Source organism: Carcharodon carcharias, chromosome 3 (genome assembly GCF_017639515.1).
Source record: "Carcharodon carcharias isolate sCarCar2 chromosome 3, sCarCar2.pri, whole genome shotgun sequence".
Lineage (NCBI taxonomy): Eukaryota > Metazoa > Chordata > Chondrichthyes > Lamniformes > Lamnidae > Carcharodon > Carcharodon carcharias.
In genome coordinates this window covers 121,990,495-122,009,219 of record NC_054469.1, presented here as the reverse complement: position 1 = coordinate 122,009,219, position 18,725 = coordinate 121,990,495, and the positions used below count along the sequence as shown (strand labels likewise).

Genomic DNA, 18,725 nt, shown 5'->3' with positions numbered 1-18,725 from the left:
TCAGCAGCAAATGATTAGTAGAGATAGTTTAAAAAGAGATATGTAGATACAGGTCAAATAATTTCAGACTAAGAATAAAGGAGTAATATCAAAGGCTAAGGCTTCACAAAAAATAGAGAAATTACAACAAAATTTGTCTTTTAAAAAAAGATATATACAATGAAAAAAAGCAATGAAGAATATATCAAGAAGTTGAGGAACAAAAAAAAAGTTAGCATGGCTAAGAGAAAAATGAAATATTGACAAGATCATTAAAACAATTAAAAGACCTGCCCATCCAACCTTAAGGTTGGCGGGCAGGCCAGGAGCCCCGGCGGGGAATAGAAAAAACATGAAACCTCATCCACCGGTGATGAGGTTTCATGTAGGGACTTAAGAAATTGAATAAAGTTTTAGTGAAATTTATTAATATGTGCCATCTCGTGTGACTTGTCGCATGAGGGGAACAAGTTAAGGATTTTTTTTTTCTATTTTTAATGTTTATACAATTGTCAGCAATCTCCCTGAGACAGCACTTAGCCTCAGGGAGATGTGCGCATGCATGAAAGAGCGCACTCTCTCATTTGGGGAATCCCATCCCATCCCCCCCCAACCGCCCACACAGGAAGCACATAGCGCATCACACTGGGTGGGCCTTAATTGGCCTTAATTGGCGGTGGGGCCCACTTCTCCACCCACCGGAAATTGGGTTGGGCCCACCCACCCAGGGTGAAAATTCTGCCCAAGCTTTTTAATCAACAACAAGTGAATTGTCAAGAGCTAATACAAGCACGAAGGCAAAATGATAGCCAAAGAAGGTTTAGAACACTTAGCAACAAAAAGGACTATCCTGTGCTTGAAAGTGAGGGAATAGCAAAGATGCCCAATATGTTCCTAGGACTAATTTTTACAAGTGAAGGATGGGTTGCAGGAACTGTAGGACTGTTTGAGATGGATGTGGATGAGCACTACGGGAGATTAAAAAATCAAAAATAAACTGTACTAAAAATGTTACCAGAACAAAAACTAAAGGTCACCAGGCCAGATGGTATCCATCCCAGAATAGTAAATGAATAAATGAAGAGCTCGCTGAATTACTAGTCAGTTTCCCAACAATTTTGTAAATAAGGGATTTTGTCAAAGGATTCCAGTTTGGCAAATGTTGCGGCCTATTCAAAAAATCCAGGGGCAGAATTTTCTGCTTGCCATGCGGGCGTCTGGGAGCGGGTGCAGGCGGGCATGGACCCAATCACTGCCCGCTATCAGGTCCATGCCACCATTTTACACGGGCCAATTAAGGCCTGCCCAGTGTGAAACACGGCTCCCGAGGATAGCGGGAGTGGGCTGGCGGCGTCAGGACTGCTATGACCGCCAGGTCCAATAGCGACCCAAAGGTCTGTTTAAAAGTGCTCCTGCAGCCTTGCAAAGGCTGTCAATCATGGCTAGTGGAAGGGCTGCCCAGAACGCTGCTGGTGAGCAGGCCAGGCAGGAGGGTAGGGCATGGAGCAACTGTGCTCCTTGTTTCTCAGGCAATTGCCTTGTTGCCCTCCTTGAGGAGGTGGCAGCATGGTGGGAGGTCCTCATTCCAAGGGACGGGAGGAGGAGGCCCCCCCCACATGATCAAATGTGCCTGGGAGGAAGTTGCGGAAGACGTGAGCTTCCACGGCGTGGTGCGACGCACCTGGATCCAGTGCCACAAGTGCTTTAACAACCTTTTGCACTCTGGAAGAGTGAGTACCATGTTGCCATTGGTCAGTGAACCCAGCAGGCTGGCTTTCCCAATTGGCCGCTGCCTCCCTCCCCAAGTCTGAGTACAGTTACTGCATTGAATCATTAACGGCATGTGTCCTTCGCTGGGTGTGCCAGCAGATATTGCCCATGCTGAGGTCACCCTGAGAGGGTGTTGATGAGATAAGTTCTCCACCATGTGATACTGTGACAGCCACCCTATTGTTTTAGGGGCAACCTGGAGGTCACCATTAGTATCCCAGCAGCCGTGGCACTGCAGACTGTACAGTGATTGAAGTTTGCAACATAGCTTGACCATTGTTTATGAAAGGATGAGCACATAGTTAATGTTCCTATCCAGGCAGATGTAGCACTCAGGCATCGATAATGGAGCCTGCAGTACAGGCCTCTGTCAGAGGTCAGAGGTCCATCTGTGGCGTTCATTGGATTAAAGCCTCCTGGGTGTCCCTACTCCCTGGTGTATGCCCAGGTCAGCGTCTATCCCTCGGCATTTCCCTATGCATGCTCATCCTCAGACTCACTGCTGGATTCATCGTGTGCAGCTGCATCCACATCATCTTCGCCCTTTTCCAGCGCAAGATTGTGGAGAGTGCAACATGCAACCACTATCAGTGACACATGATCTGGAGGGTATTGCTGTGTGCCCCCAAATGGTCCAGGCATCAGAAGCTCATCTTGAGAAGACCGATTGTTCTCTCCACCACAGCCCTTGTGGAGGCGTGGCTCCCATTATACTGTTGCTCAGCTTCTGTTCTTGGTTGGCAGAGTGGTGTCATGAGCCACCTTCTGAAGGGATAGCCCTTGTCACCGAGCAGCCATCCATCCAGCCAGGCTGGAGCACTGAAGAGACCCGGCACCTGGGAGTGTCTGAGGATGTAGGCGTCGTGGTAGCTGCCTGAGTACCTTGCACAGACTTGCAAGTGGTCACACACTCTCTGCACGTTGGAGGAGTGGAAGCCCTTCCTGTTGACGAAGGCACCGGGCTCACCTGCTGGCACCTTGATGGCCACATGTGTACAGTCTACAGCACCCTGGAGGCAGGGGAAGCCAGCAATTGCTGCGAAGCCTCTAGCTCACTCTGTCTGGCTGGCCTAGTCTCAGCGGTAGTGGATGAACATCAATGCACACCTGAATAGAGCGTCTGTCACCTGCTTGACACAAGTGCAGACAGCTGATTGGGAAACACTGTAAAGATCACACACCGAGCCCTGGAAAGATCCAGATGCATAGGTTTGAGGGTAGCTATGACCTTTCGAGTCGCTGGCATGGGGTGCCCACCCCACAGTTAGCGGAGATCTTAGGGCCTATCATCTGACAGATAGAGTTGACTGTCTCCCTTGAGAGACAGAGTCGCCTTTGGCACTGCAGCTCAGATATATTGAGGTAGCTGCTTCACCTCCTGTATACCCTAGTAGCAGGATAGCGGCATCTTCTGCGGCCCCTTCCACCTTGGACTTCCTGTTGGCCCTGTGCCCCTTGTACTTGCGCCTCTCCTCCCAAAGGTGGCACCCCTGAAGGCTGAATGTGCACACCTGGCCTTCTCCCCCTTCTGGCCCTCCCTTCCTCCTCAGAGGAGGTGCCTCCAGTGGAGAGCACAACTCCCATTCTCAGGCTAAGGGAAGGCTTCCTGAAATCTGTAGGCCCCAAAAAGGATCTTCTCTGTACAGTCCTGACCTGAAGGTTGTGAGTCCTGTCCAAGCAGCTGGTATGAGTTTTGAAGTATTTCTGCTCACACAGGCAAGTATCAGTAACTTCCAAAAATAAATATCTGACTGAGCACATTTGTGATCCCACTGGCCCCCCTTATCCCACCCGTGGATGAGATTATACAAATGCCTCCTATCCGCCTGTCCGTTGCGCTGGTGTGACGACCTGAAGATCGCACGGGTCCCGAAAAATCGCTGTCAGCTAGTGTCTCAAGGGCCTTAAGTGGCCCCGTAATTAATAGCGGGTGCGCATCGGAGATCATCGTGCGCCCACCCACCGAAATATCGCATTGGTGGGCGGTGACATTGGGATGCTCGCCCAATGTTACCGCGCGTCATTTTACACATCAGTGTGTGGGGCCCACCCCCACACTCCAATGGGAAAATTCTGCCCCAGGAAATTATAGACCAGTTCACTTTGTCTGCTAGTTTTATGGGTCCACTTTGCCATTAATGAACTTCGCCCATTAGCAAGGACAAAGAATTGAAATTGGAGTCAACAATTCAAAATGAAGGACCAGCACTATCACACAAAATGGACATAATTATCTCTTCTGTGTTTTAATTTCTATAATTTCTGAATGAAATTAGAGGTAATAGTTATGGTGAGCGAACTAGCATCATCCCAAGAACATTGGGCTAAATTTTATTCTTTCATACTAATAGTTCTATGATTCTATAAATTTATGGTGGACTAAATGATCGCAGTTTATAGAACTAAAAATTAAGTATCAGTAGGATTCATAACCAATGGATTTTTGTAAATAATAAACTTTCTATGAAACACAGATGGGATAACTTAATAAAGAACATTCAAAAAACCTTCCTCTGTTGTATTTTCACCAATTTGTATATTTGTTCTGAACTAATGTAAAAAGTCAGAGCCCTTGACTAAGTCTGCAACAGGGGAAAGACTGAAATCTGCTCGCACGATTCTTTATTAATGCTGTATCCTTATTAAGGGACACTGTAAATACTTAAGATGATTGCTTGGTTTGCTAGTATTTCAATACACAATGTTTAAACTATTTTACTTTTTTTTTAGCAATTTGTAGTCCTCCTTGCAAGAATGGCGGTCACTGCATGAGAAATAATGTCTGTTCTTGTCCAGATGGCTACACAGGAAAAAGATGTCAGAAAAGTAAGAGCTATGTTAAAGTACAAATCCATTCAAGTGGTCTAATATTCTGATTTCATTCATTCAAACAACAGCATAATAGCTCCAGAGGCATAACAAACTTTCATATATTTAAAACAGATTTGTTTGCAAGTTCAAAAAGAAAATGCCTGGAATGAAGAAGAGAATTAGGGCAGAATTTTACGACAGCAGGATTTTACATTCCCACTGTCGTCAATGATGGGATTTATAACGACCCGCCACATTTTACGGCCCCGTCTCCGCCAAAACAGGGCCATAAGATTCTGCCCTTAAAGTTTCTCAAGGAAAAAATACTTGAAGTTTTAAAAAATGAGGTTTATAAGAACTGAATTGTAGTAATAGATCTGTAGTGCCTTTTCTGCATAATTTCCAAACAAATCTTTTCCACCTCAGTTTTACGTATTTTTTTCAGGTATCTTTCTGTCTTCCTCTTTAATCACATTTGTTAGCTTGCTCAATTAGCTTGCCAACAGTTGTCAAGATGTGACACTCACTTACATGAAGGTGAATTACCAAAGTACCTGACTGCTGTGAAACTCTGTTTTAACAAAATTGCTGCTTTGTAGATAAGCAGGGAGGAAGAAGGAGAATTTGATACCAAATAGAGTGTAAACAGGCAACATCTGAATGAAACTTCATGTTGTTATGTCACCAGAAGCATTATAGAGAATTTAGAAAACTTTATTTGCTTCGATCAACCAGAGTGCCAGTGATAAATTCTTAATTCTGTATAGTGTGTTACAATTGCAGCGGATGTTACTGGACAAGTCAGATCCCAGAGTGAAACCTGGCTTGATAGATCCTACCTTTTTTTCTAGAAACCGTGGAGGTAAGTTACTGAACAAATTAACAGGAGTCTCCTGATAAACTTTTAACAAAAAGAATAAAACATTTATTAAACAAGAAAAATAAACTATATTACACTAGACCAAAAAGGTTGGAAAGATCTCAATATGAACACAAGAATATGATTCAAATATTCACTATTCCTTCACCACAGCTATATCGTTACAGACACTTGCAAATTTAGAAAGATAACACAATTTACCACATCTATCTTATACTTTGATATTCAGGGTAAGTATGGGGTACATGTGAACCAACTAGCAAACTGTGGTCACACACACCACATTCCAAAGTAAATGACAGATGCGACCAATTTCTCAACAACACACTCAGACACTTGTCACACCCTGAACCAACATGTCTTACTGAAACTCTGTCTTTCTCACAACAGTTTCCAATCTCCACATTTGAAGAACTTTCCTTAGAATTCTCTTCAAATGTCGCTCCCACTTGGACAGCTTCAACTGGGATCCACTTCCAGATTTTCAATCTCACCTTCTGAGATTCCTTTCCTCTGGATCTCCACCAACACTTAAGCTTCACCTTCCAACCACAATTTCAGATCTTCGGCCCTGCCAAGCAGAACACCATTGGTCCAAAGGGTGCTTTTGTCCTTACGGCCCACTGACAGTGTCACCAACCTTCAGCTGCCATCTCAGATCTTCAGGGCTTATCTCAAGCCAACTTTGCTTCAAGCCTGCCCCCTGTAGCTCCTTCTCTTTAATTCAGAACCTATTGTTCTGCCCCTTTTCTCTCAACTTTACTTAACAGGATCTTTTTCTGATCTCTGTCCTTGTCCCATACCTGGAACCTTCTTCTGAGACCTGTTTCTTCCTCCACTCCCTGGTGTGGGATCTTCTTCTTTGTTTGGGACCTTATCCCTGCCCTCCTCTCCATAACCTGCTCCCTGGGACAACTTGTCAACAATGGGGGCCCTCTTCAGGTCACCTGACCTGCAATTTAGCACTGTTTCACTTGTCTTATTTTTCTTCTGCGCATTTGAGTAAGGTGGTTCCCGACCTGAAGACGTGAAAATGGACAAACTGTGCTTATGCAGCCCTCTCCTGGCCGGCACGTGCACATGAGTTCCAAGGTCGGCAGGGAAGTGTAGTTCCTGGCCTCTGAACTCTTGATCTAAATTCAAGATAAGTATCGGAGTCTGTTACAAATGACACTGGTATTTAAACACCTATGGTCTGAGTATCACCTGACACCATTTGCTCAGCTAGTCACATATTTTCTGTGTTGGTCTGAGCTCTAAAATGCAATGTTTTTGATTAAGCACAGTGATTAGTGTAATTGCAAACATTGTATGTATGTGGTAATTTGTGCAATTCCCTTGTGTGGAAAGTTACAATAATTGAGCCTTTAGGCTTAAAAAGATAATCATATATTAAAAGCAAAGTACATATCACAGACAGAAATAAAAGGATGAAGAATGAGGCAGACTATAAAACTCAGAATTGTTAATTTGTTAATAAAAATTTTCATCAAGAGAGCTTTGTTGATTCATTTGTATAGTATTTCTTAGCCGTGAAAATGCATCAGGAAGCATCTGGCTAAAAAGGTTATTCATGTGTTAAAGAGGATGAATTACTTTATATTTGCATTTGTCATATAACAAATGTGTTTTAAGTTCCATTGAACTTTTGCAATTACTGCACTTAAGCTAGCAAGCGTTATGAAGCTATATTAAGGGGATTGATTGACCCTTCAAATCAGGGCAGATAGAGCATAAGATCATATGAAATAAGAGCAGGGGTGAACCATGCAACCCTTCAAGCCTGCTCCACCATTTAGTAAGGTCAGGGCTGATCTTCTAACTCAGCTACAGTTTAGCACACTATTCCCATATCCTTTGATACCCTTAAGGTATTAAGTATCCAAAAATCTATCGATCTCTGACTTGGATATCCTCAACAAAAACTCTCAAAACGCTCTCAGGGAAGAGAATTCCAAAGGTTCACAACCCTTTGCATGAAGAAATTTCTCCTCACCTCAATCCAAAATGACCAATCACTCATTCTGAGATTGTCATCCCTAGTTCTAGACTCCCCAGCCAGGCGAAGCATCTATCATGTCAAGTACCCTAAGAACTGTATATGCATAATGAGGTCACCTCACATTCTTCTAAACTCTAAGCAGTATAGTCTACTCAATCTCTCTTCACATGACAATCCCCTCATCCCAGGAATCAGCCTAGTAGACCTTCATTGCACTCCTTCTAAAGCAAGTATATCCATCCTTAGGTCGGGAATCCAAAACAATACTCCAGGTGTGATCTCACCAAACCCTAAACAATGTCATTGAGACTTCTTCATTGTTAAACTCCAATCCTTTTGCAATAAAGGTTAACATACCATTTGCTTTTGATTTGTTTGTTATACCTGCATGTTAATTTCTTGGGCAGGATCCTCGGTTGGCGAGCAGGATGGGGGCCCGCTCACCGACATGTGAAATGACGCAGGATGATGTCAGGTGGAACTCCCAAAGTCACCCCAAATCATTTCCATTTTCAGCAGGTGTGCAGCCGAGTCAGCTGCACGCCCACCAACCTCTCAACAGCCTATTGAGGCCATCAAAAAACTTATTAAAGTCATTAATGGACCTGCCGGTCCAACCTTAAGGTTGGCGGGCAGGCGGGGAGCCCTGGCAAGCTTCAGAAAAAGTATGAAACCTCATCCAATGGAGGGATGCGGTTTCATGAGGTATTTAAATTTTTATTAGTTTCAATAAAAGTTATGGACATGTCCCAGCTCATGTGACAGTGTCACAAGAGGGGACATGTCAGGGAATTTTTTTTATCATTTGTATTACAAATTTTAATTCCAAGCTGAACTCCCTGAGGCAACACTTAGCCTCAGGGAGATCTGTGCGCTCTTTTGTGTGCATGCGCGAAAGAGCGCACTTCTGGCTCAGGGAATCCTCCCACCCCCGCAGCCCACACAGGGAGCTCATAGTGCTTCCAAGCGGACGTCACGCTGGGTGGGCCTTAATTGGTCCGCCCACGTAAAATGGCGGTGCAACACCAATCGTGGGCACAGATCAGAGGCGCGCTTGCTCCAGCGCTTCCCCCCCACAACGGGGGGATAGTCTTTCCCCTTGTGATGCTCGACCAAAAAGACCCAGATCCCTCTGAGTACTAACATTTCCCAGGGCTGGATTATACACACCTTTGTTGGTGGGTTTGAAGACAGGGGGGGATAAAATTCAGCAGGCATTCTGCCCGCCACCTACCTGCCCTCCCCTGCTTCCAGCACAATTTTATCAGCAGAGGAAGTGGCGTCAGGCAGCCTGCCTGCCAGAAGGCCAATTGAGGCACGTAAGTGAACAATTAATGCCCACTTAAAGGTCACATCCCGCTGCTGCCCAGGTGCCCAATCCGGCAGGTTTCCTTGCACAGGCTGGTGGCGGGTGGAGGGGGGTCCCTCAAAGGGCTCCCCAGAAGTCATCAGAATGCTCCCCCGAGTTGTTGCTCCCTCAGGTTCCCCACTCCTCATAGCCTCTCAAACCCCAGCTTCACATCCCTCTCAGCCAGGCCTGCCAGCTTGGCACCTGGCAAGACCCCCAAACACTTACAAACTCATGGGGCAGAATTTTGCCCTTGTCGGGTGATTCCCACGGGTGCCTGCAACTGCACATTGACATCAGGACGCTGGCCCGACATCATTGCGCATCATTTCATGCTCGAGCAGGTCAGGCACGCACCTGTCCACAAAGGTAAAGATTCTGCCCATGATCCAGTGCAGCTCGGCCGCTCAAATCCCGCATGCAGTACCAAAGTGGCCATAGAACCAGTGGTGCTGCTGGTACTGGAGAGCTGCCTTTGATTGGCCAGCAGTTCTCTGAGGCAGGACTTCCTTTCTCTGAGGGTCAGAAATCTCACCTTCACTTTATTAACACCTAATTGGCCGTTAAATGGCTGCAGATTAGCTATTCTTCGCCTGGGTGGGCTCTACTCCTCCCTGCCCTCACCAACATTTAGCAGGGGGAGCAGGGACCAGAGCATCCTATAAAATGCCTGAGTCCCTGTTCCCCCAGCTAATAGTCGGTGGAGGGAGAGAGAGCCCTGCCAATCATTCACCATTCAAAAAGTCTACTGCTTTTCATTTTTTCCATCAAAGTGGACAGCTCCATATTAAATTCCATCTGCCTCACTTAACCTTTTTTTTATTCACTTAACCTTTTTTGATTCATTTACGGGATGTGGGCATCGCTGGCTAGGCCAGCATTTATTGCCCATCCATAATCGCCCTTGAGGAGGTGCTGGTGAGCTGCCTTCTTGAACTGCTGCAGTCCATGTGGTGTAGGTATACCCACAGTGCTGTTAGGGATGGTGTTCCAGGATTTTGACCCAGCGACATTGAAAGAACGGTGATATATTCCCAAGTATGGATGGTGAGTGGCTTGGAGGGGAACTTCCAGGTGGTGGTGTTCCCATGTATTCCCCTTGTCCTTCTATATGATAGTGGTCATGATTTTGGAAGGTGCTGCCTTAGAAGTCTTGCCAAGTTTCTGCAGTGCAGTGTAGAGAGTACACACTGCTGTCACTGTTCTTCAGTGGTAGAGGGAGTGAATGTTTGTGGAAGGGGTGCCAATCAAGCGGGCTGCTTTGTCCTGGATGGTGTCAAGCTTCTTGAGTGTTGTGGGCGATGCACTCATCCAGACAAGAAGGGAACATTCCATTACACTCCTGATCTGTGCCTTCTAGATGGTGGACAGGCTTTGGGGAGTCAGGAGTAGAGTTACTCACCACAGGATTCCTAGCCTCTGACCTGCTCTTGTAGCCACAGTATTTATATAGCTAGTCCATTTCAGTTTCTGGTCAATGGTAACCCCCAGGATGTTGATAGTGGGGAATTCAGCAATGGTAATGCCATTGAATGTCAAGGGGCAATGGTTAGATTCTCGCTTGCTGGAGATGGTCATTGCCTGGCACCTGTGTGGCACAAATATTACTTGCCACTTGTCAGCCAAAACAAGGATATTGTCCAGATCTTGCTGCATTTGGACATGGACTGCTTCCAGTATCTGAGGAGTCAGGAATGGTGCTGAACATCATGCAATCACCAGCGAACATCCCCATTTCTGACCTTATGATGGAAGGAAGGTCATTAATGAAGCTGAAGGTGATTAGGCCTCGGACACTACTCCTGTGGTGATGTTCTGGAACTGAGATGACTGACCTCCAACAACCACAACCGTCTTCCTTTGTGCTAGGTATGACTCCAACCAGCAGAGAGCTTTCCCCCGATTCCCAATGATTCCAGTTTTGTAAGGGCTCCTTGATGCCACGCTTGGTTGAACGCTGCCTTCATGTCAATGGCAGGCAATCTCACCTCACCTCTGAAGTTCAGCTCCTTTGTCTATGTTTGAATCAAGGTTGTAATGAGGTCAGAAGCTGACTGACCCTGGCGGAACCCAAACTGAGCGTCAGTGATAGTACTGTTGATTACCCCTTCCATCTCTTTACTGATGATCGAGAATAGACTGATGGGGTGGTAATTGGCCAGCTTGGATTTCTCCGGCTTTTTATGTACAGGACATACGTGGGTAATTTTGCACATTGCTGGGTAGATGCCAGTTTTGTAGCTGCACTGGAACAGCTTGGCTAGGAGTGTGGCAAGTTCTGGAGCACAAATCTTCAGTACTATTGCTGGAATGTCAAGGGCCCATACACAGCCTTTGCAGTATCCAGTGCCTTCAGAGCAGAGACAAGGCAAAAGAAAAAAGTATTATTACGGGAAAAACAGGCCCGTGAAAGGAAGGGATAGAGAGTACAAATCTAATAGAAAATCAACAGATGAAACTAGTGATTATAAGAAGAATAAAAGGATAAAACTAAAAGCTCTGTATCTGAAAGCACGTAACATTCAAAACAAAACAGATGAACTAAGAATGCACATAGAGAAAATACTTAGGACTTGATAGCCATTATGGAGACATGGCTACAGAAGGACATGAATTGAAACCTGAAAACTGAAGGGGACAGGATATTTAGGAAGGACAGGAAGTGAGGAAAAGGTCAGAGGGGTGGCCCTGTTAGTTATTGATGAGATTACCACAATAGAGACCAGGTACCAGAAACCAAGATGTAGAAACAGTTTGGGTAGAGATGAGAAATGGTAAAAGCAAGAAGTAACTTGTGAGAGTCATGTACAGACCCCCTAACAATAATCACATGGTCAGGTTGAGCATAAAGGAAGAAATAGTTGGAGCTTGTCAGAAAGGCACGGTGATAATCATGGGAGATTATAATTTACATATAGACTGGAAAAGTCAAATGGGCAAAGATAGCCTAGACACACTGGAACATTAAATGACCCATGATGATGTCAGGCATGCATCCTGACATCATCGCAAAGTCATATGTTGTTTTATTCGGTGGGCCAGCGCAGCAATCGGCAGCATGCTCGCCGACAATTAAAAGGCCTATTAAGGCCATTAAAGTTATAATTGAACTAAATCAGTGTGAAATCACAGTCCAGCCCCAATCGCGGGCGGCATTCGGCCTCCCAACCACCCCCACCAAGCCTGCCCAACAAGGGAAAAATTCTGGCCCATGTTTTTAAACATAAGTAAGGGCAATTATGCGGGCATGGCTGAAGTGAATTCGCAAATTAGGTTAAGGGATAGATAAGTAGAGATGCAGTGACTAATATTTAAGGGGATATTTCAGAAAGCATAGAAAATTCCAAGGATGGTCACAACATCCATGGTTAACTAAAAAGGTTAAGGATAGTATCAAACTTAAAGAAAAGATATATAATTGTGCAAAAACAGGTGGCAGGTCAGAAGATTGGACAGAATATAAGGAACAGCAACATCTGTCGTTGGGAAATTGTTGGAATCCATTATTAAGGAAGTAGCACTGGGGCATTTGGAAAGTCAAATGTAATCCATCAGAGTCAGCATGGTTTTATGAAGAGTAAATCGTGTTTGACTAATTTGCTAGAGTTCTTTGAAGATGTGACAAGCAAAGTGGATAATGGAGATCCTGTAGATGTAGTATATCTGGGCTTCCAGAAGGCCTTTGAGAAGGTGCTGCACAAAAGATTAATACTCAAGATAAGGTCACACAGAGTTAGGGGTAATATATTAGCTTGGATAGAGGATTGGCTAACCAACAGAAAACAGAGAGTCAGGATAATTGGGTCTTTTTCTGGATGGCAAGCTGTAATGAGTGGAGTGCCACAGGTTTCAGTCCTTGGGCCTCCAACTATTTACAATCTATATTAATGACTTGGATTCAGGGATAGAAGGTACTACAGCTAAATTTTCAGATGACACTAAAGTGAGTGGGAAAGTAAGTTGCAATGAAGAAATAAGAAATTTACAAATGGATATGGACAGGTTGGGTGAATGGGCCAAAATTTGACAGATGGAGTTTAACGTGGATAAGTGTGAGGTTATCCATTTTGGTTGGAAGAATAAAAAGGTGACTTATTATTTAAATGGAGAGAAACTTGAGAATGCTTCAGTTCAGAGGGATCATGCCTTCGTGCATGAATCGCTGAAAGCTAGGATGCAGGTACAGCAGATAATAAGGAAGGCAAATGGAATTTTGGCATTTATTGCTAAAGGAATAGAGTATAAAAATAGGGAAGCTTTGTTGCAACTGTGCAAGGCATTGGTGAGACCGCACCTGGAGTACTGTGCACAGTTTTGGTCCCTTTATTTGAAGAAGAATGTAGTTGCATTGGAGGCGGTTCACAGGAGGTTCACTAGATTGATTCCAGAGATGTGGGGCTTGTCTTATGAGGAGAGATTGAGCAGTTTAGGCCTATTAGGCCTATACTCATTAGAGTTTAGAAGGAGGAGAGGAAATCTAATTGAGGTATATAAGATGCTAAAGGGGATAGAAAAAGTAGACGTGGAGCAGATGTTTCCCCTTGTGGGGCATTCTAGAATGAGAGGCCATAGTTTTAGGCTAAGGGATGGTAGATTTAAATCAGAGATGAGGAGGAATTACTTTTCTCAAAGGGTCAATCTGTGGAATTCACGACCTCAGAGTGCAGTGGAAGACGGGACACTGAATAAATTTAAGGAGGAGTTAGACAGATTTTTAATTATCAACGGATTGAAAGGTTATGGGGAGAGGATGGGAAATTGGAGTTGAGGCTGAAATGAGATCAGCCATGATCGTATTGAATGGCGGGGCAGGCTCAAGGGGCTGAATTGCCTACTCCTGCTCCTAGCTCTTATGTTCTTATGTTCAAAGAATAACTAAAAAACTAATAAGGAGGGAAAGATTAGAGTATGAGAGAAAGCTAGCCAGCAATATAAAAACAGATAATAAGAGTTTTTATAAATATTTCAAAAAGAAAAGAGTTAACAAAGTGAGCGTTGGTCCGGATAATTGATAACAGAAAATGAGGAAATGGCAGATGAATTGAACAGGTATTTTGCATCAGTTTTCACTATAGAAGATACAAGTAACATCCCAGAAGCACCTATAAAGCAGGAAGTGGGGAAGTCATGAAAATTACAGTCACCAGGGAAGTGGTACTGAGTAAATTGTTGGAGCTGCAGTGCTTAGGTCCTGATGGACTTCATCCTATGGTCTTAAAAAAAGTATCTAGTGAGATAGTTAATGCGTTGGTTTTAATTTTCCAAAACTTCCTAGATTTGGAAAGTCCCATTAGATTGGAAGATAGCAAATGTGACTTATTCAAAAAGGGAGGGAGACAGAGAGCGGGAAACTGCAGGCCACTTAGCTTAACATCTGTCATTGGTGTTATGAGGTGGCAGATCATGTGTGCCAGGCAGAACAAATCTACAAGGGAAACTTGGTTGCACTATCTCAACAGTTTTGCATTTGTATTTATTACACGAAGATGTGTACACTGAATTCAGAAGTAATGGGCTGAACTTTCTGAGAATTGCACGAAGTGCGGTAGAGGGCGGGTAAAAGGGAGTCCTACCTGCCAATGAAAATGACGGGTTTTCATGCTGTATCTTCCCGAGCCCGCCGCATTGTATATTCACTTCCACAAAACACGTTTCCATGGTGGAAGGGCTCTCATTCACCTGCTCACTATCACCCTGCGGTTGCATCACACCAGCCACCATCTTTAAAAGACAGCCGCCTGCAAAGCACTCATCACCACCAGCTCACCACCGCTGCCTAGGAGACATGGCCCGCAAAGGAAAAAAGACTGCAGGCCCCCCGCATCAACGACTGGTCCCTCAAACAACTGCTGGATGCCATGGAGGTCCCCCGGGATGTGCTCTTACCCCCATCCTGGCCGCAGGATGGGTAGCAATGTCACCAACCCGGTTTAGGAGGCGGTGGCAGCTGTGGTCAGTGCCAACGCCCTTCAGAAGAGGACAGCCACCCAGTGCCGCAAAAGTATGAATGATCTCCTCTATTCTGCCAGGGTAAGTCACTCCCAACTCACACACCCACAGGGCCCTCACTGCCAGTTCAAGGGACATCACCATTCATTGTTTCACACACAACATCATTGTCCTCATCCAGTCCATGGGACCACTCATGCCAAGCATACTTATCATCAGGCCCGGCAGGTGTCCTGATATACCCTCCCCATCTCTATCCATGCAGGACAAACTGCCTCACAACAGGATGGAAAGTTTCAGACAGGTGGAGGGATGCCAGAAATCAAAGTTCTGACGTAATTCAAAAACAGCTATCCAGCTGGCCGGCGATGACCAGGACCAGTCCTGTGCCCATGGGGAGGTCTGTGCTGCTCTACAAGTGAGGATCCAGCAGTGCAACATCCATCAGACAACCATGCCATGAGTGATGTGTCCTCTTTCACAGTGCCCTGCCATGCACTAATTACCTCCCCTTGCTTTCGAAGGCACATCTGGGAAGCAGCAGACGGAGTCCATGACCCAGAGCCTCCAACCAAGCTCCGAAGAAACCTCCAAAGTGGAACCTGAAGGCACCCTCCCTGAAGTGCCATCACAGCTCTCACTCTAACCCTCCACCAGCGCAGAGACACACACCTCGGTGGGACCTGGCTTTAGAGTGGCCTCGGGATCACAATCTGGTGAGCACATCACACTTTCTGATCAACAGCAGGAAGAGGCAGGGACATCCCAAGTCCCCGGCACTCAGAGGACTGCTGGAGGCCAGAACATTGCTGAGTCCGAGTCAGATGACGAGCCTCTGGACTTGGTCATGGCACAGTTGCTTGAGCTGCAAAGGCAAGCTCAGGAACATCAGGAATTGATGGCTGCTGCACTCCTCAGATTGCAAGGCACGATGGAGGAGTCCATCCCTCATCAGGCTGAGGTTATAGTGCCAGCATTGCAATGCACCAAGATCAACATTGGCAGAATCATGGCCGCCATGGAGACCTTAGTCCAGAACATCACTCCTGCACTGCTGCGCAGGCTTAGCTCCATCGCTGATGCCATACTTGGCCTCCAACAGTGTGTACTCGAGAGGGGTGCTGAGCAGATCGGTCTCACTCCAGCTACCCCTTCCACTCACGGAGTCAGCCAGGGGACCTCGGGCACCCATAGGGAGGGGGACCAGCAGGTGCACGCTCCGGGGCTATCCACCTAGCTGATTCTGGGAGTGACCCGCCCATCTGACTCCCCTCTTCCTGTGACCTCCACAGATCCAGCTTCACAGGCCGAGGAGGGTGCCACTGCCATAGAACAGGACCCTGAAAGCAGACCATGGCCCTCCAAGTCTCAGCCCTCCAGAGGATGCCCGCCAAAGTCATCAGATACAGGGCGTCACAGTCAGCAGGCTGCTTCCACCTCCACTGTAGATGTCTGGGGAGTACCCTCTGCAGACTGTTTTGCAGGGCTCCACCAGACCGGTCCAGGCACTGGAACCGCGTCTTCAACATCCCAATAGTCTGCTCCACCAAGTTTCGAGCTGCTGCATGAGCCTCATTATAGCATCGCTCTGCTGCAGTCTGAGGCCACCACATAGGTGTCCTCAGCCACAGCCTCTGCGGGTAGGCTTTGTCCCCAAGGAGCCAACCCTGCAGCCTCTGTGGACCCTGGAAGACTGCAGGGATCTGCGAGCGACTCAGGATGTAGACATCATGCACACTCCCTGAAAACTGTGTGCATTCCTGCAGGATGCGTTTCTGGCAGTCGCATACCAGCTGCAAATTCAGTGAGTGGACGCCCTTGCGGTTGATGAAGTCCACTGAGTGTAACAATGGAGACCTGAGCGCCACATGTGTGCGGTTAATCTGTGGGAATCCCGAGATGAGGGCGAATCCAATGGCCCTTACATCCTGGCTGTCCTGGTCCCAGGCGAAATGCACAAAGTTGTGTGCCATGCAGAAGATGACCTCGCAGATGCACTTGTGGGTGGCGGATTGTGAAATCCCACAGAGGTCACCTGTGGAGCCCTGAAAGGAGCCACTGGCGTAGAAATTGAGCGCCACGGTCACTTACACAGCCATTGGCAGTAGATGACTCCATGTCCCTTGGCACCAAATTTTGCATTAAATGGCAAATGTGAGCCGCCAGGTCCCTAGACATATGCAGTCATCAGTGACACTGGTTCTCAGTCATCTGCAGGAATGGCAGGCGGCATCTATAGACCCTGGGTGTCACTAGGTGCTGACCAGCCACGGCTCGCTGTTGCTCCTGGGCAGTGTGTGTGGGAGCCCTTGCTTCCCCTTCTTCATGAGGTTGCTGTTCCTGCCTTTGTGTGGCCCAGGTGCCTCAGTCGCTCTCTCCTCCTTCATCTACAGTCTCTGTAGGCTATCAGGCATAAAGTTAGGTCACCAGTATCCATGATCCTGATGTGGTCCTCCTGCAGCATGAAAGAGAGAGAGACGTGGTTATCATGCCTGTACTTAGCAACTTTCCTGGTCCGGTATGACCGCCCCTTAATGCTCTCTGGAGAGTGCTAGTCACTCCTTGGATGGCCAGAGATGAGTGCGCTGCATGACTGCCCTATTAACCTGCGTCCAAGGAGACACTGGTCCAAACCAGGATATTGAGATTGCAAGGAGCTGTGAGCGCCTCCAGCAGTGACTGCTACATGGCCAGAGTTGGCGAGGAAATTGTACATCAAGTGCAGTCCAACTGCTCTGCGGTCCAATAAAGTGATGGCGGACTCGAAGTCTATGCCGGGGTGGGCGGGGTAAGGCATGGAGCACTTGGTGACCCTTTGGTGCCTCTCCGTTACTTGCATCAGTGGGCAGGCTAGCAGCCTGACCCCAATCATATCACTGTGGCTGCGCCTGATCTGTCTTAGTTGCAGAGGCATGGTCAGCTTATGCATGTGTCCCTAATTCATGGCCACCCACCTCGCTTACCCTGCCCCCCCAATTCGATTGCCTGTACCTGGGATACAGTGCTAGGGCAGCACTTGACACCACCACCCACCCCCCCCCACCTCAGCAGTTGCCTCTGAGGCTGGCCAGTACTTACCCTCAGACACACCCCACCCCTCAGCAGTCGCCTGCAGGCTAGGCATCAGTTTCCCCCACCCCCTGGCGTCCCTGAGGCCTGTAAACAACAGGCAAGCTGTGGAGAATGCTGCGGCTCACTCACCTCAGTTCCCCCAAAGTGAAGGTCACCAAGTGCACTTCACCTGCGCGCTGTTGTGAAACACGTCGGCGTGCTTTCCCACTGATGTGGATGGACGATACATGGGGGTTCCAAGAGACTGGCAGCATGGCATTTTAATTATATGCGAATGTATTACAATTAACTCCCCACTGACCGACAGCAGGAAACGCGGTCCACCATCGGTGTGCTGGGTGGAAGGTCGCTACCTGTCTTCACGCCATCGTGAAGTGGGTTCCGCCCAATAACTACACCGAGATCTTTCGAGATTTTAAAAATTAAATTAAAATATTTATTAACAAAATTAAAGATTTCAAACACATACATAAGACTACAAATTACTTACCACTATAACTCTTAAAATTCCTAATTAACCTGACTGCTAGTTACACACCCCCTTTAAGGCAACATCCAAAATAGATTTTAGATTTAAACAAAACCAGCAAGTTAACACAGTACCCACTTGACAGTGGAATTCCAAATGGCTTCCCCAACCTCAGTTACTTTACATAGCAGACTTATGCACAAATAGCTGGAGGCTTCTTAAAGGCTGTTTCACAGAGTCCTGTTAGATCTTACATGGCCCTCTCCACATAACCTTTCATTCTCCTTTATGTATTTTTCTCTCTCTTTAATATGTAAATTATATGGTTTCATATGTCTTTGAAACTGTATCTTGCTCATAATATAAAAACTTTGATGTTGCCAATTTGTCAGTAACCTTTAGGAAAAATACATACACTCCTTAGCCTTGCTTACCTAGCTAGTTG

General features: G+C 46.4%; 1 protein-coding gene across 1 annotated transcript in view; it reads left to right on the top strand.

Moving 5' to 3' along the window:
* The window catches only part of vwdel (von Willebrand factor D and EGF domains-like), a 242,783-nt gene that overhangs the window by 198,218 nt on the left and 25,840 nt on the right, over nucleotides 1–18,725 (top strand). The window contains exon 31 of the mRNA XM_041183982.1: nucleotides 4,480–4,575. Coding sequence (XP_041039916.1) covers nucleotides 4,480–4,575 — 96 coding nt within the window. The remainder of the gene's footprint in view (nucleotides 1–4,479; nucleotides 4,576–18,725) is intronic.